The sequence below is a fragment of the Typopeltis vanoorti genome, chromosome 14 (genome assembly GCF_054136105.1).
Source record: "Typopeltis vanoorti isolate ZY-2024b chromosome 14, IOZ_Tvanoo_1.0, whole genome shotgun sequence".
In the NCBI taxonomy this organism is placed as follows: domain Eukaryota; kingdom Metazoa; phylum Arthropoda; class Arachnida; order Uropygi; family Thelyphonidae; genus Typopeltis; species Typopeltis vanoorti.
Genome location: NC_143562.1, coordinates 117,460,502 through 117,486,713, shown reverse-complemented (window position 1 = coordinate 117,486,713; position 26,212 = coordinate 117,460,502). Strand labels below are relative to the sequence as shown.

The window sequence follows — 26,212 nt, the reverse complement described above, 5'->3', positions numbered from 1 at the left end:
TATTAGGATTTCTGTGAGGAAAGGATATATGTAGAAGTATATGACTGGTGATTATGACAAGCTTAGGAGACAGCTTAAAACTACAGTATGGAATGAGAAGTTGAGCATAAAGAAAATAAAGGCTGCTTGGGAAATGACAAAGAAACTTAAGAGCATCAATGTGTGAATGTATTCCGAAGATCAAAAGGCTGAATGGGGTAAATGTAAAATGAATGAATTAGAGTATTAGATATGACATCTGGAAGAAGAAGAAGAAGATACTTTGGAGGCAACACAGGATGAATAATGGTAATAATCAAATGCATGAAGAGTATAAAGAGGCAGGCCAGAAGAGTGACTCAGTTGGTAAGGACAGAAAAAGTGCAGTACAAGAGAAATTAGCAAATCAGGCCCAGAAAAAATCTTGAGAGTTTTTTCAATATGTGGCAAGAAGAACAATTATGGTAAGATGGTGTTAATGAAGAAAGTGGGAGACTGGTAATTACTGCAGAGGGCATAGTCAAGGAATTCAGTGAGCAGATCATCAGACTGTTTCATCCTCAGTGCAAAATCAGAAGCTCAAGTGTAGAAATGTAATGAGAGAAGACAACTTAATGGTGAGTGATCAAAAGGTATATGAGGAGTTGACTAAGCTAGATGTCAATAAGGCAATAGGACTTGATGACATATCAACACATGTCTTGAATGAATGATCCAGGGAGTTAGCATTTTGCCTTCCTTGCACTCCTTCCAGAAGAATGCAGGAATGCAGTTTTATCAAATTGTTTATGTACCATAATAAGGTGATGAATGTATTAGACAAGGAAGATGCATATACAGCGGTATACACCGATTTTGCAAAGTTTTTTTTTAAAGATTATCACATCACTAGTTAAAAACTAAACTGAAACAGATGGGACTGGATGACAGATCAGTGCATTGGTTAGGCAACTGGCTCCCAGATAGGTATCAGCAAGTTGTGTATGGGGTTATGATGTCCCAGAAGAGGAAGGTCATCACTGGTGTGCTACAGGAATCAGTTTTGGGACCATTGTAATCTAATTTGCATATTAATGATTTTGGGATGGTTTTAACTGGTTATATGCTACTGTTCACAAGTGATGCAAAATTGGGGAGAGCAATGCAGAGTCAAGCAGATGTTGTGGCCTTACAGGACAATTTGAATAGATTGTATGAATGGACAACAGCATGGATATGTCAATTCAATGTTGTAACCTGCACAGTTCTAAAATTTGGTAGGAAACAATGGGAGTAAAGTATGCACTTGGTGGGAAACTTTTGGGGGAAGTTGAGGATATAAGAGATCTTGGAAGTGGTGATCACAGATCTGAAGTTGAGAGGTAATATTGCACAAGATATGAAGTTGATGCATTGGATAATTGCAATGATGCAGAGGACCTTAATATGCACAAATAAAGATGTTATGGTTGTATTGTATAAGGCCTTGATCAAGCCTTGTGTGGATTATTTGTGCATAGACTTGGTGCTTTGCTTTTCATGTGATGAGGATACATTGGAAAGGATCTAGAAAAGAATCACTAAGGTGGTAACTGGTCTATGGGATGTGGGATGTAAAGACAAATTGAGGGAATTCAATTTGCAAAGCCTTGTGAATAAGGAGGAAGAGAGGGGTGTGATTGAGAATATTTCATAGAATGGGAGGAAGTGAGTAGAACAACGGAACATCCCTGGAAGCTGTAAAAGGAGGGTGTGAACAGGTTCTTTGCATGGAGAGTAGTTGGTGAGTCAAATGCATTACCTGACATTGTGGTAAATGCAGATACACTGAATTAGTTTATAGCATGGTTTGATAGCCTTTCGTGTGTAACAGTATGTACCTCCTTTCGTCTCCATGGAGGTTTGGTATTAATATAATAATCTTGTTGAGAGCTGTCTGGTTGTGAGAGTTGTATTTTCTCCTCAGCTGAAGTAAAATATTAGTATGTTCTATAAATGAATTATATGTTTTCTTCTCTTGGTGGTGTTTATACCATTAAGCACTATTTCAAGCATGACAGTGACTGTCATGTTCTGTTAATCATTTACAGACAACATATATTCCATGGTTAGCAATTGGTTCTTTCTGTCATTACATCTGAATCCCAGTATCTCAGTATAGAGAATCAAACTGAACTTAAGAGAACATCTGTAGGATGAAATGTAATGTAATGTAATGCAGAATTATGGCACAATTTTTTTTTTTTTTTTTTTTTTTATGTTGGGCCCATATACAAGAGGTTGGCTGGTCAACCTATAGTATGTTAGCCATATATGGGTGGTGGGTTGGGAAAGGAGAAACTTGTTTACATTTGATTTAAAAGCCTGAATTTGTATTCCTTGGGAAATACATTAGGGGGAAGACTGTTCCACAGTACCGCGGTAGCAGGGATGAAGGAGGAGGAAAAGAAACTTGTTCTGTGGGTTTTAAGGTGTACTGTGAAAGGATGTTGGGCGGTAGCTGTACATGTTCCAATGGGCTTAGTACAGAGTGGGGGAATTATTGATGCTGTTTCAGATGAACATTTCCCATGGAAATATTTATAGAATATGCAAATTGCAGAGACCAAGCGTCTATGTGAAAGTGAGGGGAGCGAGCTGGTGAGAGATGGGTCATTTATCAGTCTAATTGCTCTCCTCTGCATTGAGTCAAACATTTTGAGGGAGCTTTTAGGAACCACCCTCCAAGTGTGAGAGCAGTATTCGATAGCTGGGCGGATTTGTGATTTGTATAATGTTAACAGCTGTTTAGAGGTGAAGTAGCATCTTGAGCAAAAGAGAAAACCTAGTTTTTTGGAAGCTGAGGATGCAATGGTTTTGATGTGTTTATGCCAGGAGAGGCTTGATGTCAGGGTAATTCCGAGAAGAGAAATCTCATCTTGTCTGGGAATTTGAGTGTTATCAAAAACAATGCTGGGGGAAAATGGTTCTTTTTTGTAAGAAATAAGAGAGAACTGGGTTTTACTAGTGTTGAAGTTGACAAGGTTATCTGAGCCCCATTGGAGGATGGCTTGGAGGTCGGAATGAAGGGCAGTGGTGGTTGATGTTCTGTAGGTTGAAGTGAGTTGTGTAGAGTAGGGTTTGTCAGTTGAGATGACCCTCTTCATTAATGGAATTGACTAATTATTTAATGGAAGAGGAGCATAACACCACCCTCTCTACAACAGAATATATTTATTTATTTTATATGGGGTTTCCCCACCTCCTAATGAGAGATTAAGTATGTATTTTATAACTGTAGATCTGTGTGTGTTCGTGGGATGAACACACACAGATCTACAGTCATAAACTCAAGCTTCCGAGTGAAAAAAACCCTCTACCTCCATATGACACCGGCTACCTCACCTTTAGTCAAAAGAGACCAGATAAAAGTTCCTCATGTCATGGATGGAAATTGAACCGGTCTTTCTGACCAAAGGGCTTTGTCTATACTGATTGAGCTACGGAGGCTCTTCAACAGAAATTAATACACGTCTTTAATAATGAATGAAAAGCATTTATAATAGCCATAGACAAGATAACATATTATTAATTTCTGCCAATAAAGAAATTATCTGTCTGTAATCTGCACTGGTCCTATGACTTTTCTTAGGTTGATATGGCAAACTGAATGTTTTTACTTCAATAGCATGGCTGTCATAGCAAGAATCAAGTGGCATATGGTATTATGCGTGTTACAATATATGAAAAATATACTAATAACAAGTTGAGAAACAAAAGAAAACAAAAACTGATACATACAGACTGATCCTGACTTATAGTAACTTCCTCAACCTTGGCTTTCACATGTGGCATCCATGGCGTATCAGGAACTGCTGTACATTCCAGTGCAATTTTTGGAGATGGCAATGTGAACTCTATAGCTGCTGGAGGTACCTGAAAATGAATTACCATAATTATGTAATATTCAGTTCTTTCAGCACATAGATGACAGCTCATCATGCACAAATATCCAGATACTAGATGAATGGGAAAGAGGGAGAAGAAAACAGCAGTATGCACTTCTACTTTATTTTAGTAGATGAAGCAAACTGATTTAAAATAAATGTTATAGATCCATTAATTTCTGTAACACTGAAAGTGTTACAGATGCTGAACTCCAAATACCCCAAATGATGAAATCCAAAAACCAAAATTGAGAATCGGAAATTATTTGCACAGGATGCTATGAAAAATTTGCCTTATGCAAATCAAATCAGGATAAAAATAACATAAACAGTTTGTTGTGTAAGTTTCACAAGTTAGTAACATTTTGACTTATATTATCCTAATATGATTAGGTAAGGGTAAAAATCTCTCTATTAGAAATAACATATTTGAATTAGTTGCTATAATTTTTCAAAGTCTGAAAACAAGTTAGTCATTTTTGTTTTCTGTTGCACTTATGGGTATGGCAAAGTATAGGTAAGGCAACAGAGAAGTATACTATGTCAGTTAATTGGACACATATTCTCTATTCTAAGCTGACAACATTCTCTATTCTAAGCTTATCATAAGTCTATTTAAACTTCACAAATGTGCACTCATTGCATCTAGTCGAATGAACAATAAATAAAGCTAGTTCATTTAATTTAATTCAGTTCACTCAATAAAAGATTTCCAGAATTCACATCCTTTGCAAATGGCATTTAATCAATTTCAAGCAACGATCTCTTTGTCTACTCCACTTCTACCAGATAACAAAAGTTCCACATCCCTGTTTCTATAAAATCCATTCAACAGCCTGTAACATGTTGTATTACTTCTCCACTGCCTTTTTTGCCAAAATTGATAGCCCATATTCTATAATCTTTCCTTATACTGAGCTGGATAAAGTCTTCCAAATGTAGTTGCAGCAGTAGACACATCTGAAACATACCATAACATCTTGGATGTTATTGGATAGTTGAATAAAGTGATTGGTTGTCAGACAGTTATCAGAAAGTTGTGTATGGGAAAACAAGTAAGTGACTAGTAGTGTGCTGCAGAGCTCTGTTTTAAGGAACATTATTGTTTAACCTGCATATTAATGATATTCGGATGGCTTAAGTAGGAGATATGTAGCTATTTGCAGATGATGCAAAAGTTGAGGAGAACATTGAGGAGTCAAGCAGATGATGCTGCCCTACTTTCAAAAATCTTTTCAAACCGAAATGCACAGTTTTGCATTTGCCAATGTTCAAAGCAGTTTTTATTATCAAATACCTATATTGTCTTGCAGGAACTCCAAATGAGAAACTCCACATCCACATTACTCTATGCAACTTGGCATTGTCGGTGAACAACTTCATTTGTCCCATCACAAGCTTACAATTGTATAACTCCCTTCACAAGTCTTTTTTTCAGTATCATTAATACATAAATTGAACAGCAACAGTCCAAGAAAAAAGCCCTGATATATTCTATTAGCCCTCAACTTTTTAAACACTATTCCTTTATAAACTATACCATGATATTCAGTAATATCATGGTATAATCATTTTCTTCATCCTAACTTAGTGAAAACTTTATTTATTTAAAACTTAGTAAAAACTTTATTTATTTAAAACTTAGTGAAAACTTTAACATAAAACAAGAGTACATTCTCCCTTGCTTTATTTTTTTTTTTATAATAATCTCACCCACAAAATGTTAAGCAGTGCATTCAGACTTAAGGTGAACTAGGGGAAATCTGGAAATTATACTATACATTCTATATATGCCACTGTTACAAGTCACTTATATCTCCAATAAGTAGGGTAGTGGTCTCATATAAGGTGATGAATGCAAACTAACACATGGATGTATGCAAATAAAGATATTTATGGGCAAACATTCACATCACAATGGCTAATTCTCTTTGTTCCCTTGACAAAAATGTGTTCTTCTCTATCTATCATTTAAGGCATATTGCTAAAATTCTAAATACATCACAATGCATTATGGCCATGATGCAGAGACAACTAAAGTAAAGAAGTTGTACATGTTCCCTTGATTAGATAGCAAATGCATTACTGTGTGCAGATTTCATCATCTGGTTTTCAGAAGGATGAATATATATGGAAAGGATCTAAAGAAGATTGATTGATGTGTCCAGTCTCTGAAATGCTGAGTGTGGGAAAAAAAAAAACTGAGGAAATGCAAGATAAGAAGAGAAAAGAATGGGGGTTCATGCAGATTAATGTGGAAGGGATTTTTCATAGAATGGAAGAGACGAGATGGAACAAAAGGCTTTCCTGGAAAATGAATGAGGAGTGTGCAGGAAGGGAGAAGCAGGTTTATTGCATAGAGAGTGGCTGCTGAGTGAAATGCACTGTCTAAGATTGTAGTGAGTGTGGAAACAGTGCATGAGTTTCAGGAATGATTTAATAAGTTATGTAAGACAGTGAAACCTCCCATAATGAATCTTTTCACTCTATGGTTGTTATTATTATTATTATTATTATTATTATTATTATTATTTGTCTACTTATTTCTTAATTTAGACTTTTACCAACTCACTTAAGACACCTTTATACAAAAGGACTGTCTTGTTCTTTTTGTATTCCTTCAGGATCACACTTGTTTGAGATTGAAATTGAACAATTTCATCAATGGAATTACTAGTTCAACTATACATTCTCTACTGTGAAGAAATCACCTAGTAAGACTATTATTTTGATATCATTTTTTCCTTTTACTCAACACACAGAAGTAAAATAATCTAATGTTTCCCTCAGCAAGCTCAGCTAAATGCTTCTCATAATCTGAGTCTCGGGTCTCGTTTAGTCCCAAAGGTGTGGAAAGAGGGGAAAATAGTTACACTGCATAAAGGAGGTTCCAAGACTACTGTTGCAAATTACCGACTGATCAGCATATCAGGAGTCATTGTCAAGGTCTTGGAGAAAGTAGTCAAGGGAAAAATACATTGGTGGAATGGATTGATGAAAATGAGATACTGTACAGGGGACAGCATGGCTTTGTGAAGGGTAGATCGTGCCTCAGTAACTTGCTCATGTTTTATAACACAGTGACAGCTGAACTGGATAAGAGTAATGGGTTTACAGTGATATTGCTGGACCTGGCTTAGGCCTTTGACAGGATACCACATGGAATTCTAATCCATAAACTGCAACATATGGGAATGGATACAGGGTTGGTGAGATGGATAGGTGGGTGGTTGATGGAAAATTATCAGAGAGTAGTTTATTCAGGAGTAGAATCCAAAAGACGGCCTGTGACTAGTGGTGTGCCGCAGGGCTCTGTTCTTGGACCACTGCTGTTTAATTTGTTCATTAACGATATAGGGAAGGATCTAAGAGGAACGGTTCATTTGTTCACTGATGATGCAAAGTTGGGTAGGGCAATAGCGAATGCAGAAGATGTCAAAATCTTGCAGAATGATTTGGATAGATTGGAGTTCTGGGCTAAGAAGAATGGATGTCAATTTAATGTGACAAAATGTAAGGTTATGCATTTTGGGGTGAAAAGATTAACAGCAGTATACCACATTGGTGGAACTGTACTACAGGAGGTTTATGAGGCCAGGGACTTGGGAGTGTTGGTGGACAGGGAGATGAAGTTTAGGGGATACATTGCAAAAGTGGCTAAATCAGCTCATCAAATCACTTGGTTGCTGAAAAATACTTTGATGAGCAAAGACAAACAAGTTATTGTACCTCTGTACCAAGCCTTGATAAGACCTCATCTCGACTACTGTCCCCAGATTTCTTCTTGATGGGAAGGAGGTGGAGAGGATCCAGAGGCGAGTGACCAAGATGATAGCAGGTCTATGGAATGAACCTTATGAGAACATGTTGAAGATTTGTGGGTTGCAGAAATTGGTTGATAGGCGGAAAAGGGAAGATATGATTGAGACATTCAAATTGCTGAAGGGTTTCTATAGGATTAATTCAGAGGATATTTTTGAGATCAGGACTGGTGGTGGGAGAACTAGGGGACATCTATGGAAGCTGGGAAAGAGTGTGGTTAGCAAGGGTGTTAGAGCTGGGATCTTTACTTTTAGAGTGGTAAATGAGTGGAATTAGCTGCCAGAGTCTTTTGTGGGTGCTATGACAGTGAATAAGTTCAAGGCAAGATATGATAGATACTGTGAGAATGTCGAATAGTTGTGTGGACATGATGTTTAGGGCCTCCCTCGATGAGTCTGACTCCCTGGAATCGCCCATAATAATAGTAGTAATAATAATAATAATAATAATAATAATAATCTGATTTTACTTCCTAATCATGTTTGTCTACTAATAGGTGCTTCTTTATCACAGAGATGTCTCTTCTCCAGAAAAACCCTTCACATATTTTTTTCTTTATGAAGTTCTTGCTCCACAAGCTTACTCATCTATTTAATACTTATCCAATTTATTCTTCTAATCCTGGGAACACAATCAGATACTGTGCTCCCAGAGGAGAAGCTATCTTCAAACATATCTTGATTGTTTACTGTGCATTACTGATGTCTTTCTCTTGCCAGATCTAGCATCATGGGACTGCTCCAATATATATATATATATATATTTAACTGGAACTACTTCATTCTGAAGCATTGAGGGGCTGCAATTATTTCAGTCCTTCAATGCTAAAATGAGACCTAATTACTCTTGGATCAGAAGTTCCCCTCGTGGTCCAAGAAAATTATTATAAGCAATGCATAATGCTGCTCAAGATAAACTTTTCTTAGCAAAATACTTTTCTTACTTTCTACGTGTTTTTAAGTCTATGATTAAAATCATCCATAATGGTCACTTGCCTGACACCTGTTAACATGCCTGGACAATACACTTCACACTCACTCCTTAGAAATCTTGTCCACAGCAACACTTATGTACATTTTGTTCCATTAGCCTCTATTGGACACAATATATATAGTTGGGTGTTGTCTTTTTTATTTTATCCTACAAAACAGACAAACTGGCCAGGAGAAAACACAATTCACAGACATAATATACTGGCCTCAAACTTTAGCTGTAATTCAAAAACACCACCACCATAACAACAGAAACTCTCCTCCCTCTCTATCCTCTTTGTTGAGCCAGAAAACACTATTCACATTTTATTCCTATATCTTCGTCTATCAGCAAAATTTCACTAATGCCAACCTGATTGGCCAAGTGGATATCATATCCACTCAATAACCAATAGGTTGTGGGTTCAAACCCCACTATGGACATGAATATTTGTCTGGATGACCTTGTATATTATCTTTAAAAAATAACAAAAAAAGCATGGTTAGCATATCTGCTCTTCAACCAACAGGCTGTGGGCTCAAATCCCAACATAGACATAGATGGGTGTGACTGCGTTTAGGTGGGAGAAAAGTTTCATCACCCAGTGTGACACTATCTTCCTCCACTTATTGGAAGCCTAAAGTTGATTGAAAAAAAGCTCCATGACTGGTCTCTAGAGCAGAATTTCCCTAGCAGGAAAAAATTAATAATGAAATATAAATATCAGAAAAATTAATAAATATATAGAAACAAGAATCGATAACCCACCCAAGTACTAATATACCATAGGCTTATAACTTTTGTGAGTGGGAAGTCACAGAAAAAATAATCTCAAAAGCAAAAACTCTCTTATAATGGCATTAGTAAAAAGGCAAAACAATCAATCTCTTGGTTTCTCTATAACTCTGCATCCAACACAGTCTGCTTGGCTCATATGGAAATCTGGAATTCTGCATTTGTCATCCCCCCCCCCACATTACATCCAAACTCACCATGTTTAGTTCATTCTCACAGTACAGTTCCCTTTTTTTTATATTCACTCACTACAACAGCAGCAACACCTGCATATATGTTCTAACTTCTTCTCTATGAATTTTAGTTTCCATAACTCTTCATGCCCTTTCTTTCACTGAGAAAAACATAATCCCCAAAACTATTGATTTGCAGGTCTTTTTTCATGTATTATTATTATTTTTATTATTAATACCATCTGTGCAGTTAGCCTAGTGGCTATGCACTTCACAACCATATGCCTGGGGAAAGAGTGTCATAGGTTCGATTCCCATCAATGACGTGAGGAGCTTAAGGATCTTCCTCAGCCATAGCCAAGTCAGCCAGTCTTGGGCATGGACAGGAGAGAATTTTTCCCCAAGTTTATCTGGAGTTTTTCATCCCGCAAGCAGGCAAACCAGCCCCGTGAACACACACGGATACAGTCATGAATATTGCCCTTAGGGGGTGCAGCACAGGAGTGGCGAACCGGCTGCATTAACACTCCAGTAACCCCTCATTAGGAAGGAACTCAACACATCTTAGATGGATGAGAAGGATAGGATAGGAGGATAGGATTAATACCAGACTTCCATGGAGTCAAAAGACTCATTGCAGGAGGCAAATGATGTTACACACAAGTACATCAAACCACGTTTTAAATTCATTCAACATATATCTGCATTCACCACAATTAGGCTGAGGCTGAATAATACATTATGCTGATTGACCATTCTTGCTCCAAGAACCTACTCCTTATGCCCCTGCTCACACCCTCCTTATAAAATGTCTAGGTATGTTTCCCTTGTTCTACCACCTTCCCCCATTTTACAAAAAAATTTTTCTGCATTAACCTTGTAACAACACTTTGCTAGCTTAAATATCTCAATCACATTCCCTATCTTCCTTCTGTTCACAAGGCTTTGCAAACTGTATTCCCTCAATCTGTCCTCATATCCCAAAGACCAGTTACCACAATCAGCTTTCTCTGGACTGTTTCCAATATATCCTCATCACCACGAAAACCAGGGGACCACATCTGTGTGCAATAATCCATACAAATTCTCATCAAAGAATTATACAATGGAACCAGAATCTCTTTATTTCTACAAGTTTAGGTCCTCCATATCACTGCCATAATCTGATGTGATGTCTTCACAACTTGTGCAATGTGACTTCTGAACTTTAGATCCTTGACCTCCACCACCATCACTCCAAGGTCTCTTATCTTCTCAACTTCCTCCAAAATTTCCCCATCAATATATACTTTCCATCCCTTTGTTGCCTACCAAATTTCAGAACCTTACATTTTACAAAACTGAACTGACAATTCCATACTGTTGCTCACTCATACAATCTATTCAAGTTCTCCTGTAAGGCCATAACATCTGCTTTATTCCTCATTCTCTCTCTCTAGTTTTGCATCATCTGCAAACAGTTGTAAATCACTGGTTTAACCTATCACAATATCATTATCATATAAATTAAATAACAACTCTCCAAAACTGACCCTTGTGGAACACTACAAGTGACTTTCCTCTTTCAAGATGGTGCCACCATACACAACTTGCTGATACTCTTGCTGAGTATCAGCAAGTTGTGATACTCTTACAATCTGAGGGCCATTCACCTATCCAACTTACTAGTTTATCATCCAATCTCATCTGACTGAGTTTAGTGATCAACTTGTGGTGTGGCAATCTAACAAAAGCCTTTGCAAAATCTGAGTATACCACTCTATATACATCTCTCTCTTGTCCAACACATTCACCATCTTGTTAAGGTAAATAAGCAAGTTTGTAAAACACAAACTCCTTTTAACAAACCCATGCTGACAAGCACAAAGAATACCATTGTTATCAACCCACTTTTGTATTCTATCTCTCACCAACCTCTCATATATCTTAACCTACAACTACAGATATGCAGATCGGCCTATAATTTGGTGCCTTAGCTTTATCACTGCCTTCGTGAAGTGGAATAAATCTACAAGTGTACAAATCATTTTATCCATCAAAATTAATCCTCATCAATGAGTAATTATGAGAGAAGCAGAGATGGGCAGCTTTAAGATCAACAATGTCCAACCTACACATTGCCTATGTAAAGGCCAAAAATGCAGATGAAGGAATAAAGATATATCCTACAACGGTGATAGACTATAGCCAACTAACAAAAGAAATGGCCAATAGAGGTATACAGTACCATACCTTTTTGCTCAGCTCATAGAAAAATTTAAAAGTGGTCCTCCATGGCATCTGTGAAGACATCGATATAGAAGATATAGTTGCTGATCTTAACTTGCAGGATCTATCTCCTGTTAAGGTCAGCAGAATGTACAGATCCAACAAATCTCCCATGCCATTAGCCTCGTAGAGATCCATAACATATATAAAAATATCTACAACTTGAAAACAATCTGTGGGCTCATTGTCACACCAGAGCCACTCCGAAAAAGGGAATCTTCTGGGCAGTGCCATAGGTGTCAAAAGTTTGGTCATGCCCAGAAATTATGTAAAGCTGAATTTAAATGCTTGAAATGTGGGGAAAGCCACCCAACTAATATCTGCACAAAGCCAAAAACAACCCTGGCTAAATGTGCTAACTGTGGTGGTCCCCACCCGGCCAACTACAAGGGATGCATTCAGCACCCAAAAAATAGACGGATGGAAACAGCCAAACAGTCCTCTTCCTCCAATACGAGAGCACCAGAGGCCCCTGCACCATAGCCAGAGGCTTGCCGTCCACAGTCAGAGACTTTCAAAGATAGAGTGAACCAAAAGCAAACAAGTTGTGCTGATGTGGCCTGTACAAACAAATCAGCACCTACAAATGTAACAGCTGTTATTACAGTCTCTCTAGCCAACATGCTACAAGACTTCAGCTTGTCAAACCCTTCAGCAAACTCCACCAAAAGATTTCTCCATGAAACACAGGTCATCCTCACAGCACTGATTGATGAGTAGAAACAAACTTATTCCAGCCTCTTTGCAGATCATTGCATGGAATGAGAATGGCCTACGAAACAAAATTCTGGAGCTACAAGAATTCACTAACAGATATCAACCAGATGTTATATTAATCAGTGAATCTCATCTAAGACCCTCAGTTAACCCTAAAATAAGGGGTTACTGCCTATACAGAAATGATAGATTGGTCTACAAAGGTGGTGGCACTGCCATTTTCATTAAAAACTACATCAAGCACAATTTTGTCATCAACCCTCCAACCACTAATCTTGAGTTCACGGGTGTGGAGATGTTTACCAGCTCGACTGGCAGACTGAAAATCTTCTCTGCTTACAACCCACCCCTAAAAACTTTATTACACTCTAACCTAAATGCTATCTCATGCATCAGAAAACCCACCATTATAGCCGAGGATCTGAACTCCGAGCACCCTACATGGAATTGCAGATCCACCAACAAGAACGGTTGCATCCTTTCCAACTTCATAGGATCACACAATGCTATTGTGGCAGGCCCCACCGAACCAACTCATCTTAGTACGTTTGGAACTGCAGACATCCTAGATATAGCTATCCTGCAGGGCATTAAACTTCAATACAGCCTAAGATCATTAAATGAATTGTCATCTGATCACAACCCAATACTACTTCAGATAGGAAGACAAGAATACCTGTCTCCTCCCCCTCACTCCTATATATTGTGGGAAAGATTGTCGGAAGTGCTCAGGGATGGTATTGGCCCTGTTCGTCACATTTGTACAAAAGACGACATAGAATCTGAAGTTACAAGCCTCTCCCAGCTAATTAACTCTGCCATAATGGTAGCCACATCCTACAATTCTGTCCACAAGCCTGGTCATCTGCCTGAAGACATTATGAACTTGATCAGGGAGAAAAACAGAACCAGGAAAAGATTTCATAACACTCATGACCCACAAGATAAAAAAAAATCTAAATAGACTTATTGGGGCTGTGAGAGATGCACTCAAGGCACGCAGAGACCATCTATGGGAAGAAAAGTTAGCCTCTATCTCACCTACTGATCACTCTGTCTGGAAATTACTAAGAAACATCAAAAACAAAGGCAAAACTCTTCCCCAATACTCTCTGACCAGGGCCTTGTACACACTGATGCAGACAAGGCGGAGGCCATTGCAAGAAATTTGGAAGAGCAGATTTCTTGCTATGGCCTCTGCCTTGTCGGAGGAGGAGGCCATAGCAAGAAATTTGGAAGAGCAGAGAGCAGTGCAAACCTGCACATGGAAATCTAGACTTCAATCATATATACAAAATTCACAGACAGGTCAGACACTCACTCAAACTTCCTGATACCAGTACTGACCACATTGTACCCACATCACCTGGTGAAATTTATAATATTATTAAAAACTTAAAGAACAAAAAAGCTCCTGGACCAGACGGCATCTCAAACAGGCTGATCAAGCTGTTGTCTCGAAAAGCTGTAGTGCACCTGACCATTATAATAAATGCAATCTTAAGATTTCACTATTATCCTTCCACCTGGAAACTGGCTGATGTAATCCCTATATATAAGCCAGGCAAGGACCCACACCTACCACAAAATTATTGTCCAGTCAGTCTTATCTCCAACCTGGGTAAGATTGCAGAGAAGGTCATCCTCTCACAACTCCAAACGTCAGTAAATGACCTAAACATCCTCCCTAAAGAACAGTTTGGTTTTCAGCAACACCATAATACTATCCAGCAAATCCACAGAATTGTGGAATACATCACCGCCAGCTATAACTGGCGCCAGTGCACAGGAGCTGTATTCCTAGACCTATCCAAAGCATTTGACAAAATCTGGCATTTCGGACTCCTACACAAACTTATCTCAGCTGATATCTCACTAAAAATGGTTCATCTAATCCATTCATATCTTCAGAATAGATCAATACAAGTAAAAATCAATGGTTCTACCTCATCCCAGCACCATATCTTTGCTGGAGTGCTGCAGGGATCCCTATTAGTAACAATGCTGTTTTCTATATACATGTCGGACATCCCACACAATCCGATGTCTTCCATCTTGGCCCTGTATGCAGACGATACAGCAATACTAACCAGATCTCTCCGTCCCCACTTCATTACCAGAAAGCATCAAGAAAACCTTCTAAAGCTGAGGGTTGGTTCATCAAATGGAGATTGGAAGTCACCCCCCAAAAAAGCTCAGCCATTCTTTTCTCGAAAAGGCCAATATCTCCTACAGGAGATGTGTTACTATTCAATACTAAAATTCCCTGGCAGACAGAAACAAAATACCTGAGCGACAAAAAGCTATCTTTCAACCAACACATCAAGTCTACGTGTGCAAAGGAATCTAAAGCACTCACTCAGATCTATCTGCTCATTAATAGAAATAGCAAGCTCAGCAACAGAATCAAATTACAGCTATACCAGATGACGATTCGTCCTATAATCACCTATGCCTCTCCAGCCTGGAGCCATACCTCTAATACTAACATTATCAAAATACAACGAGTACAAAACAAATGCTTGAGAATGATTCTGAACGCCCCATGGTATGATAGAAACAATCAACTTCATAGAGATACAAATATTCCCTATATTTTCTCTTTCCTATAATCCTTAGCATCTAAGTTCTTCCCAAAGACGTCCATACACCCCAACGATTTGGTTCAGCAAGCTGCAGCATACGAGGCAACAGACATATTCAAACATAGAAGACCAAAAGCTATATTAACCTCCTATAGCGATGCATAATCTCCATGCCCAATCAGGGCAAGCAAACTGCTCATGAATTTTACCCTCGCTGTAACCGCAACAGATAGCAGAGAATATGAAAAGCATCTTGCTTCACCCCTAAAGACATAAATGTCAATTGTCAAAAAAAGGGGAGAGTAGAGGTAACGTGAAGCAGGAAGGAGAAAAAAAAAGCGGATGTAATCGAAGCAAAGAACACAAGAAGCATTGGCCGTGGAACAAAGGGGTGCCAGTGCGGACGTTCGGATGAAGTCTGACGAAAACCTCTAAGTGGTGACTGACGAAGAAGCTCGGGACCAAGTGGAACCTCAACCGCGATGTCCTTCTAGAAGGGTTCATAAGTCCTGGAGATGCATGGCAAAAAATTCCCACCGACAGCAAAGTTCCAGTGTGCATTGATCCAAAAGGGAGCGTGCTCCACAAAGCGAGTAAAGTCCAACCAGGGTTTGAACATGATTGCATGTGGTAACAAAGTGTGACTATATGCTGCATCAAATGGTAATGTAAGCTTTGCTATATCTAAAATATGTTAAATGTTGAAGGGGAAGCAGCTAGGCCCTTTCATTAGCAAAGGAAGCTGAGACTATTTGTCGGTATTAGAACTTATAGAGACCTTGGACTGGTAGTCCAAAGACCCATGTCATGTCTTCAGACTGCCGTATATCTTCACATCGTGCATATATATGTGTCACGTTAGCGATCTCTCCAGAGATCCATGTTCAGATAATTAATAGTATATGCTTATATCTATAACATTCTTAGAAAATAGCAATCTTGTCCTATTTGAAATTGTCATGTATTACCATGTAGAGCATTTAAAGTTTGAAATAACAATTAACTGATTGAATGATTTATGTTCTATGTGTCCTAATCTTGTTAAAATTAAACCTCGTGTTTCTTGTTAAATCCTGGTCACTGGATTGTGTTTGAGAACGACATTGCCGCTCACCAACACATGAACTGTGACAAAAGGGGAAGAGTATCGAAATAAATTTAATAAGGCTAGGAGAGGGCACGACGGCAAAATCCCTAAAGCTGTACACCGTTCTACCTGACTAGGGTCAAGTAAGATAAACGTCGGATTCAGGAAGGGCCTGCGACATCAAAGGGGTGACTCTAACTGGCGCAGAACAAAGAAATTTGTTAGAGTCCGTGATCCGAGGAAGCGTTAGAGCCCAGGTCAAAGGAAAGCATGCTAACAGGCCATATACAAGGCTCCAAACAAATATTGCGTGAAGTGGCAACGTAACAATGGCGCTGCAGTCGACAGGATGTGACTAGATCACAGTGAGGAGGTCTCAATCTCAAACACAACATCCAGGCAGTGCAAAAGAAATAACAGATTAGATAAGCCAAGAGTACAGGTATGGCTACACCATCGAGCTCAGAACTGAGTGTCCCCAATTTCATAAAAACCATAAATCCCCAACAAATCATTCCCCAATTCTCCGGAGATGATACCGATGATGTCAGAGCATTTTTTGACTATATAGAGGACCTCAGAAAAATAGGACGATGGTGCAATTTTCAGCTGCTCGTTCTCCTTCATAGCAAACTAGCCAGTAGGGCGAAATCCTTTTTCTACTCCTCGCCCATACTAAAACAAACACTAGAATACCAAAGATTTAAAGAAACCCTAATCTCCCAATTCTCAAAAACAAAGAATGTCGGACCCAACCTTTAGAAACTCCAAAAGGTAGTCCAGAAAGAAAAGGAAGGAGTTTCTGAGTTCTACAACAGGTTACTCACTCTGGCCAACACCTTATATGTACCTGACGAAGAAAGACATCACCTCGATTGGGCCGTTTTTCAAAATTTCCGAATCGGGCTAAAGCAAGATCTAAAACAAACAGCATTCGGAAAGGAAATAAGTGATTTGAAAAGCTGCTCTGATGCAGTACTAGAGAGAGAACAGTTGCTTGGGGACATCTGCCCTGCAACTACCATAGGCTCCATCAACATGGTCAAAGAGAATAGAGATACCAATAAGGACCATGCTCCAAACAAAACAGAAATAGATAGGAAGGAAAGACAAAGGGACCAAGTAAATGAAGAGAAACTTGAGACAGAATTAATCTGCAGCATCAACCTTATGACCTGTGATGACAACAAAGTTCGTTCTATCGTCAAACAGGAGATCGAGAAGATGCATCAATCTCTCATTGAGCAGCTTGACATTGCGCACAATAAGTTAAAGATGATTCCTACTAAGAATCATGAGCATTTCCCATACCAGGAGGAGAAGATCATAGGTATACTAAGGGGGGGAGGGGGGAGTTGAAAAGCTACAGACACCTATGTTTGAGAAAATGGACACCATCATGAAAAGATTGGACCAACTATTCCCCAAGAATGAAAAAATCTTCCCCCCCCTGTTTCTACCTCGGGTGGAGAGAAAAGAAAGAAAAGAAGAGAACATCACAAGGAAACACCCCGATGCCATGCCTGTAACAAATTAAGTCACATTGCTTGTGACTGCTATGCTTCATCCAGTAGATTCCAAGCTAGATATCAGGCAGAGGCAACATCATACACATGCACAAGGTTTTAAAATAAAGGGAAAGGAAAAAGGGGAAGGCAGACACCGGGGATAACCATAGACATGACAACCAATAGGAGGAACCTTAAGGAGATCATCGATATCGGCTCCCAATACTCTATAATTCCTGAGAAAGTTATCAGAGGAATGGAAACAGGAATAAATAGAAGATTGAGATATACGAAAACCCCCCATCAAACTCTTGGGCATATCCCCCTTCGCAACCCAAATTACCAGACGTGTCAGACTGAGAGTAACTTTGCCGAAGTTCGGCCTGTGTGCATGGCATACCTTCCTCGTCACACCCACGAGTTCATTACCTGACGTGAGGCTGATTCTGGGGGATAACTTTCTCACAAGAAATAATTTTGCTTGTAGCTATCCAGGGAGGGTGATCCAATTCCTCAAGAAAAAAGACCCTGCTATGGCAAGACCGAGTTTAAGAAAATCGAATAGGGAAGATGCTCCTTTAGTCCGTGTGCCTGACAGATCGGGGGAATCTAACACATCCTAAGGAAAAGAACATCCGGCTGATGGGATTCGACCGGAATGGAAAAATCTCATCCCACAGTGGAAGGTAAAGGGGACCAGGATGTTGAGCTCCGAAAGGAGTCCTCAGGCTGACGAAAACCATGTCGCGGACCAAAAACATAATGACAAGACAAGGAGACAGAATGTAGTTTGTCCCCTGAACTCACGGGAAAGCAACAATACTCTGAAAAAAAAATTTCTTTTTGTGAAAGAAAAATTTTAAGGAAAAAGGGGGGGGGGCGCTTTGTTCGATCATGAATGAGGCCTGTCCTTACTAGACAGACATTCATTCATGATCCAACCAGAACAGAGCCTAAATAAAAAGATACCTGTACTGCTGGTGCAAATTGTACTATAAATAAAAAGAAGGGGGGTTGGGTAAAGTGTATCATGTAAATATTAAATGAGTGCATATCTGTTTACCCAAAGAGGGAAAAACACTGTAGGTTATGTTGTATGTGATATGTCAAGGAAAAGGGATATATGAATTTGTAGTGAGGTGACATATGTGAAGACCAACCCAAGAACAGGATGTGTGAAACAGTGCATACTTCAGTGATGACCAAGGGCCCTGAGGAAAACTCATTAGTAATCCCTACAAGCAAGGTTCGCGAACAGAAACAAATGTGGACAATTCTCTGGGAGTTCTCTCATGCGTTCAAATGCAATGTCATCAAATGACCGTGACTGAAAGCTGTAGTACAATAGGAGTTGGTGGTCAGAAAAAAAAAAGGGAGAGTAGAGGGAACGTGAAGCAGGAAGGAGGAAAAAAAAAGAGAGATGTGATCGAAGCACAGAACACAGGAAGCATTGGCAGTGGAACAAAGGAGTACCAGTGCAAACGGTCGGATGAAGTCCGACGAAGAAGCGGGACCAAGTGGAACCTCAACTGCGATGTCCTTCTAGAAGGGTTCATAAGTCCTGGAGATGCATGGCTAAAAATTCCCACTGACAGCAAAGTTCCAGTGTACATTGATCCAAAAGGGGAGAGTTCTCCACAAAGTGAGTAAAGTCCAACCAGGGTTTGCACGTGGTGACGAAGTGTGACTATATGCTGCATCAAATGGTAATGTAAAGCTTTGCTATATCTAAAATATGTTAAATGTTGAAGGGGGAAGCAGCTAGGACCTTTCATTAGCAAAGGAAGCTGAGACTATCTGTCGGTATTAGAACTTATAGAGACCTTGGACTGGTAGTCCGAAGACCCATGTCATGTGATCTTCACATCGTGCATATATGTGTCACTTTAGCGATCTCTCCAGAGATCCATGTTCAGATAATTAATAGTATTGCTTATATCTATAATATTCTTAGAAAATAGCAATCTTGTCCTATTTGAAATTGTCATGTATTACCATGACAATTTCAAATAGTCATGGAGCGTTTAAAGTTTGAAATAACAATTAGCTGATTGAATGATTTTATGTTCAATGTGTCCTAATCTTGTTGAAATTAAACCTTGTGTTTCTTGTTAAATCCTGGTCACTGAATTGTTGAGAATGACATTGCCACTCACCAACACACGAACTGTGACAAAATGAGAAGAGTATCTAAATAAATTTAGTAAGGCTAGGAGAGGGCATGACTGCAAAATCCCTGGACCCATACACCGTTCTACCTGACTTGGGTCAAGTAAGATAAACGTTGGATACAGGAAGGACCAGCGATATCAAAGGGGTGACTCTAACTGGCGCAGAACAAAGAAATTTGTTAGAGTCTGTGAGCAGAGGAAGCTTTAGATCCCAGGTTACAGGAAAGAGTGCTAACAGGCCATATACAAGGCTCAGAACAAATATTCCGTGAAGTGGCGACGTAACAAATGAATGAGAGAGAAAGTTTCACGCAATGTTCGAAAGTATAAAAACACAAAGTAATGAATGACAGCAAAAGTTTGATGCAAGGTTCGAAAGTACAAAAATTTGAAAGAATGAATGATAGCAAAAATGTGATGCAAGATTCGAAAGTTGAGATGGTTAGAATAAGGCTAGAGATGAAATGGATGCAGGAAGAAGTTAAGAAAATTCGAGAAATGTATGGGAGAGTGAAAATGATGAATACATATTATGTTGGTATAAAAGAGGTAACGAAAGACCCACGAGTGGCGTTGTATGGTGATTCAATTATTAAATGTGTGCTGGATGAGAGGATGCACAAGGGATGTTTAACTGGAGGTAGAATGAATAGAGTGATTGAGGCTGGAGATGAAAAGTAAGAAAGCAAAAGAGTTGGTAGTTCTAATAGGTATAAATGACTTGACTGCGAACAAAGAACATGTCAGATTGGATATCAGGAGGTTGCTTAGACAGATAAAAGAGAATAGTGTGATTAGGAAAGGTAGTAAGTGTGTTGCCTAGGTATGGTGGTGGTGAGATGAGGAAGAGAGCAAGGATTATGAATGATATGTTAGCTGAAATGTGTGAGCTGAAAGGAGTGCAGTTTGTCAATGTGTGGAATGAATTTGAAGGACAAAGTGAACTGTATAAGAGTGATGGACTGAATTTGAGTTCTTTCGGTGTGAGTCGTTTGGAGAGACTGCTGCTGGAAGGTAGAGAAGTGAGTGCAGAAATTTAATCTGATTAAGTGGGAAATGATGTGGAAGAGCAGGAGAGTATGATGAGAGATTAAAGAGGTGGTAATGAATGAAGAAGTGAGTAGCATGAGTATAGAGAATGGAAGAACAGATGTGCAAGACAGACAGGGAAACAGGGAGGCTCAGGGAACATAGTGTGAGAAAGTTAATGGTTACTCCAAGAGGATGTGAATGCATGTGTAGACAGGAAAGGAAGAGGATGAACCTGGGGATCAAGAGGAAATAGTTGGATTTGAAGAGGGTTCTAAGATGAATAAGGAGAAATGGAAATGGACGGAGTTGAATATGGAGAAATCACATCGAATGAGTGGTATCAGTGGAACTATCAATAGAACTAGGAATGAGCTGCTGTTTTTGTATACAAATGCTAGAAGTATAAGAAGCAAAGCAAATTAAATGGTTGCAGGAGTTGACACTCTTCACCAAGAAATTGTCAGAATAAGTGAGACATGGTTGGATGAGGATGAAATCCTGAGAGGAATAGAGATTATTATCATTATTACATAACACCTCCAGAGAGTTCAAAGACTCATCGTGGGAGGGCACATACTCTACAACTCTTCATCTTCAGCAACCACAACTACCTTCATCATCTACACCAAAGCTGACCATCATCTACTACTGACCACCACCACCAGTATCACAGACAATCACAAATATCCATGCCCATAGTGAGATTCGAACCTGCAGCCTTTTGGGCAGAGAGTGGATAAGCTAACCAATCGGTTACACAGTAATATACTTAGATTTCGCAAAGGCTTTTGATAGATTACTGCATGATAAGTTGATAGTCAAACTGGAGCAGATGGGGTTGGATATTAGATTAGTGCATTAATTGGAGACTGATTATCTGATAGATATCAGCAAGTTGTGTATGGAGGAGCCATATCCACGAAGAGGAAAGTCACTACTGGCGTGCCTCAGGGGTCTGTTTTAGAGCCATTGCTGTTTAACCTGTATGGTAATGATATTGGTGAAGACTTGGATGGGGATATTCAGTTATTTGCAGATGATGGAAAATGGAACGAACTATGAAGAGTAGAAAAGGTGTTGTGGCCTTACAAAAAATACTTCAATTAATCGAGCGAATGGGCATAAGAATGGGGCTAGAAGTTCAATCTTGCAAAATTAAATGTTTTAAAATTTGGGAAACAAAGATGGATGCAGAATTTATGCTTGGTGAGGATATATTGTAGGAGGCGGAGGAAATAAGAGATCTGGGGGTGATAGTGGATAAGGATCTGAAATTTAGGGGACACATGTGAGGACACTGTGTCCTCACATGTGTTGTCCTCACATAAATTTTGAGGACAACACATAGACTTCTGGTAATGATGTGGAGGACACTGATTTGTAGAAGTAGGGAAATTCTTGTTCCGTTGTATAAGGCTTTGATTAGGCCACACATGGACTGCTGCCCACAGATATCGTCACCAGGTTTTCAAAGGGAAGAAGAGATGTTGGAAAGGGTCCAGAGGAAACTGAATAAGGTAGTTTCTGACCTCTAGAATGACGAATATGAGGAGAGATTGAGAAGATGCAACTTGCAGAGTCTGGTGGACAGGAGGAAGAGGGAAGATATGATAGAGACCTAAAAGTTAGTAAGGGGTTGTTATAGGATCAATGCTGGAGAGGTTCTACAGAAAATAGTGGGAGATCAGGGGAGAACCAGAGGTCATCCCTGGAAGCTGTATAAGGAGGATGTGAGCAGGGGAGTGAGAAGCAGAGTTTTTGCACGCAGAGTTGTGAATGATTAGAATGCTTTGTCTGAGAGTGTGGTGTCTGCCGAGAATTTGAATGTGTTTAAGGCATGGTATGATGAACTGTATGTATGATAAAAAGACCTCCTAGATGAGTCTTTGACTCCATGGGGTCTTGGGATAATAATAACAATAATAATTTTTATTATACCATATTATTATTAAATAATAATAACATGGTATTCATTGCCAGGTTGGCAGCGAAAAGACCCAGAAGAAAAGCGGCTTAGAAGACAGAATATAAGATCTCATTATGGTTAAGGCTTGACAGATAACAGATTAATTTGTTATTGTTGTTGATAATACACAACCCAAGAATCATACGCCCTGCATCACTATCAATACATTGTCACACATACCGCTGCATTAACAACAAAAATACTTGCCAACGTTCCGAAATCAAACCTGTAACACACGCAAAATACCTCGGTCTCTATATAGATTCCCACCTTAAATGGACAAAACATATAAAATACCTACACACCAAACTCCGGATCATCGCAGCAAAACTCTTCCAAGTTAAAGACATTATTCCACCCAACATATCACGGCATCTGTGAATCCCTACTCAGATATGGAATAACAGTCTATGGAAATACATCAAACAACCACCTAACAAAATTAGAAACATTACACAGGAAAATCGTGTCAACAGTGATCTGGACACCTTACATGCAACAACCAATATCCGACAAGCGCATGGCGATACACAGAATTCTGAGCATTAAAAACCTGAAACACTACATGACATTAATGAGGAATTACTTCATCACCTATCGAAACAACAGAGACACATATCGTATAACATGACCTACAACAACTCTCTACATCCCCACACCCTTCAACAACTCATACGGTTCTTTTGTGAGATCACATCAGATACCCACGCAACTCAACAACCTACCAAGAAAGTTAAAACACGTAGATAACTACAGAACATTAAAAAACAAACTCTGGAAAATATACCAACAAAGTTAAGAAACCATTAACACTAATACACACATCACAAATCACTAGCATCCAATGCCTACATCCCACATAAACAGTAGCAACAACACAAATAGTGAAGGCTAAATCCCACTCTCTTCATAAAAGCTAACCCAAGCTTCGAAGTAGGTGGGATTAACTTGCCTCACTCATCTACAAGTAATCCTTATAAGCAAATGCAGAAATTTGTATGTAAAATCACTCTTTCTCAAACTTTAAAAACAAAAAAATAAAAAATTATACAAAATATTCTGTTTAATCTTTATTGTTAATATTAGAAGAACGTGTTGTAAATACATAATATAAAGGCAAAAAAGTATTATTAAAAATTTTAATTGAAATCCAATGTAGGAATTGCAGCACTTGGTGCTGAACTCTGTAAAATTATAAGGTGCAATGTAACACAAGATGTTTATTGTATGTATAAATATTTTAGCAATAAAAAAAAAAATTGGCAGAAAATAGTTGATCAGAAGTTAGTAATGGTATAACATTTTCATGTAGTACTATCATAATATACTGTACACTTCCCAGGGATACACATCAGGAATTTGATTCTGATAATGAACTTATTATTCTTATTACAACTATTGCACAGGATCTCCACAGACTCTGATGTGGGAGATCTACACTAACTTTATTCTACATATCTATTAAACTCTCCTTGACCACATTCACTGATATAATACTCATAACAGACTCCGGGAAACTATTTTATACATTCACCACTCTACAACTGAAAAACCTAGTCTTGATGCCACGCTAGCCACATTCTTACTCAATGATCCTTTGTTATGTCCAATTAAATGAAATACTGAAAAATTTCAATTGAAATTTTTCAGTATAATAGGGAGCATCAACCAGACTACTCACCATCTTGGTCATTTGCCTTTAGATCCTTCTATCACTTCTTCCAACAGAAACCTAGGTGACTAGTTCTGTGTCAAATGCAAGGCTTTTATATTGCCCAATGCAATATAAAAGCCTTATAAAGGGGAATGATAACATCTTTATATTTGCATATCAGTGCATTATTTAATAATCAAGAAATTCTATAAGCTACTCTGGCTACTATTCCAATATGTCCTCTGAACTTAAAATCTAAATCCACCAACATATCCTCAAATCTCAAGCTTAATCAATTTATTCGTTTCCAGTTCAAGTATTGTAGTACAAGGTTGTAATCTTTTTATCCAATCATAGCTTTACACTTTTCCCAGATGAAAGTGATATCTATTTTATCTATCCATACTGTTCCTTCCCTTCTCATCCATCCCTTAGGAAGGGTTGAGTCCCCTAATGATGGGTTTACGACGAATTAATGCAGCCAGCTCGTCACTCCTTTGCTGCATCCCCTAAGGGTAAGTATTTTATGACTGCCATCTGTAGGTGTTCACGGGACCAGTTTGGCTGGTCTTAGGGACGAAAAACCATCTACCCCCATATGAGACTGGCTAACTCACCATTAGTCTAAAGAGACCATATAAAAGTTCCTCACATCAAGGATGGGAATCGAACCCTGGTCATTTCTGATCAAAGGGCTTCGTCTATACCGACAGTTCCAGAGGCTCTCTATCCATATTGTTAGTTGATTTAAATCACTCTACTAGATCCTCTCTTCTCTAAATCACCATGATTAACAATTGTGATTATCGTTACTATTATAATCAACATCAGACCTCTATGGGATCAAAAGACTCATCATGGGAGACCAACATCCTCATGCAAAAATATCATCAAACCATGCCTCAAACACATTCACAGTTTCTCCACTCAGACAATGCATTCCACTCACAAGTTGCTTTCCATGCAAATAACCTGCTCCTTGCTTCCAAGGATTGCTCATGTTCTATCCTTGTTTCCCTTTACCCTATGAAAAATCTCCTCCACATTAATCTCATAACAATCCCTCACCATCTTATTCATTTCAATTAAATCTCCTCTCTTTCCCCTTCAAAAGGCTCTACAAGTTGTATTCCCTCAATCTGTGCTCATATCAAACATTCCATAGAACATTTACCATATCAGTGAATGTTCTCTGGAACCTGTTTAATAATAATTATTATTATTTATATGGGCACTCCATGGAGTCAAAAGATTCATCATGGGAGACCCACTTTATCCATTAACACAATATACCTATCATACATCTCTTTAAACCTATTCACTATTGGGGCACTCACAACCACCTCTGGTAATTCATTCCACTCATTCACCATTCTCCAAAAAAAGAACATAGCCTGCACACCTTTATTAACCACACGCTTAGAACAGCCTTCAAGTGTAACCCTTTGTTTTCCATCTACTCCCCATGTATTGAAAAATTTCTTCTGTGTCAATATAATATTAACTTATAAGTTTCTACCATATCACCTCTCCTCTGCCTGTTAGCTAAACTCTGCAACCCACACAATCCCAATCTAT

At 38.8% G+C, this 26,212-nt stretch overlaps 1 protein-coding gene across 4 annotated transcripts in view; it reads right to left on the bottom strand.

Moving 5' to 3' along the window:
* The window catches only part of unc80 (unc80, NALCN channel complex subunit), a 1,852,146-nt gene that overhangs the window by 855,866 nt on the left and 970,068 nt on the right, over window positions 1-26,212 (bottom strand). For all 4 annotated transcript variants that reach the window (XM_090404461.1, XM_090404464.1, XM_090404465.1 and 1 more), the window contains one exon: window positions 3,739-3,873. In XM_090404461.1, coding sequence (XP_090260587.1) covers window positions 3,739-3,873 — 135 coding nt within the window. The remainder of the gene's footprint in view (window positions 1-3,738; window positions 3,874-26,212) is intronic.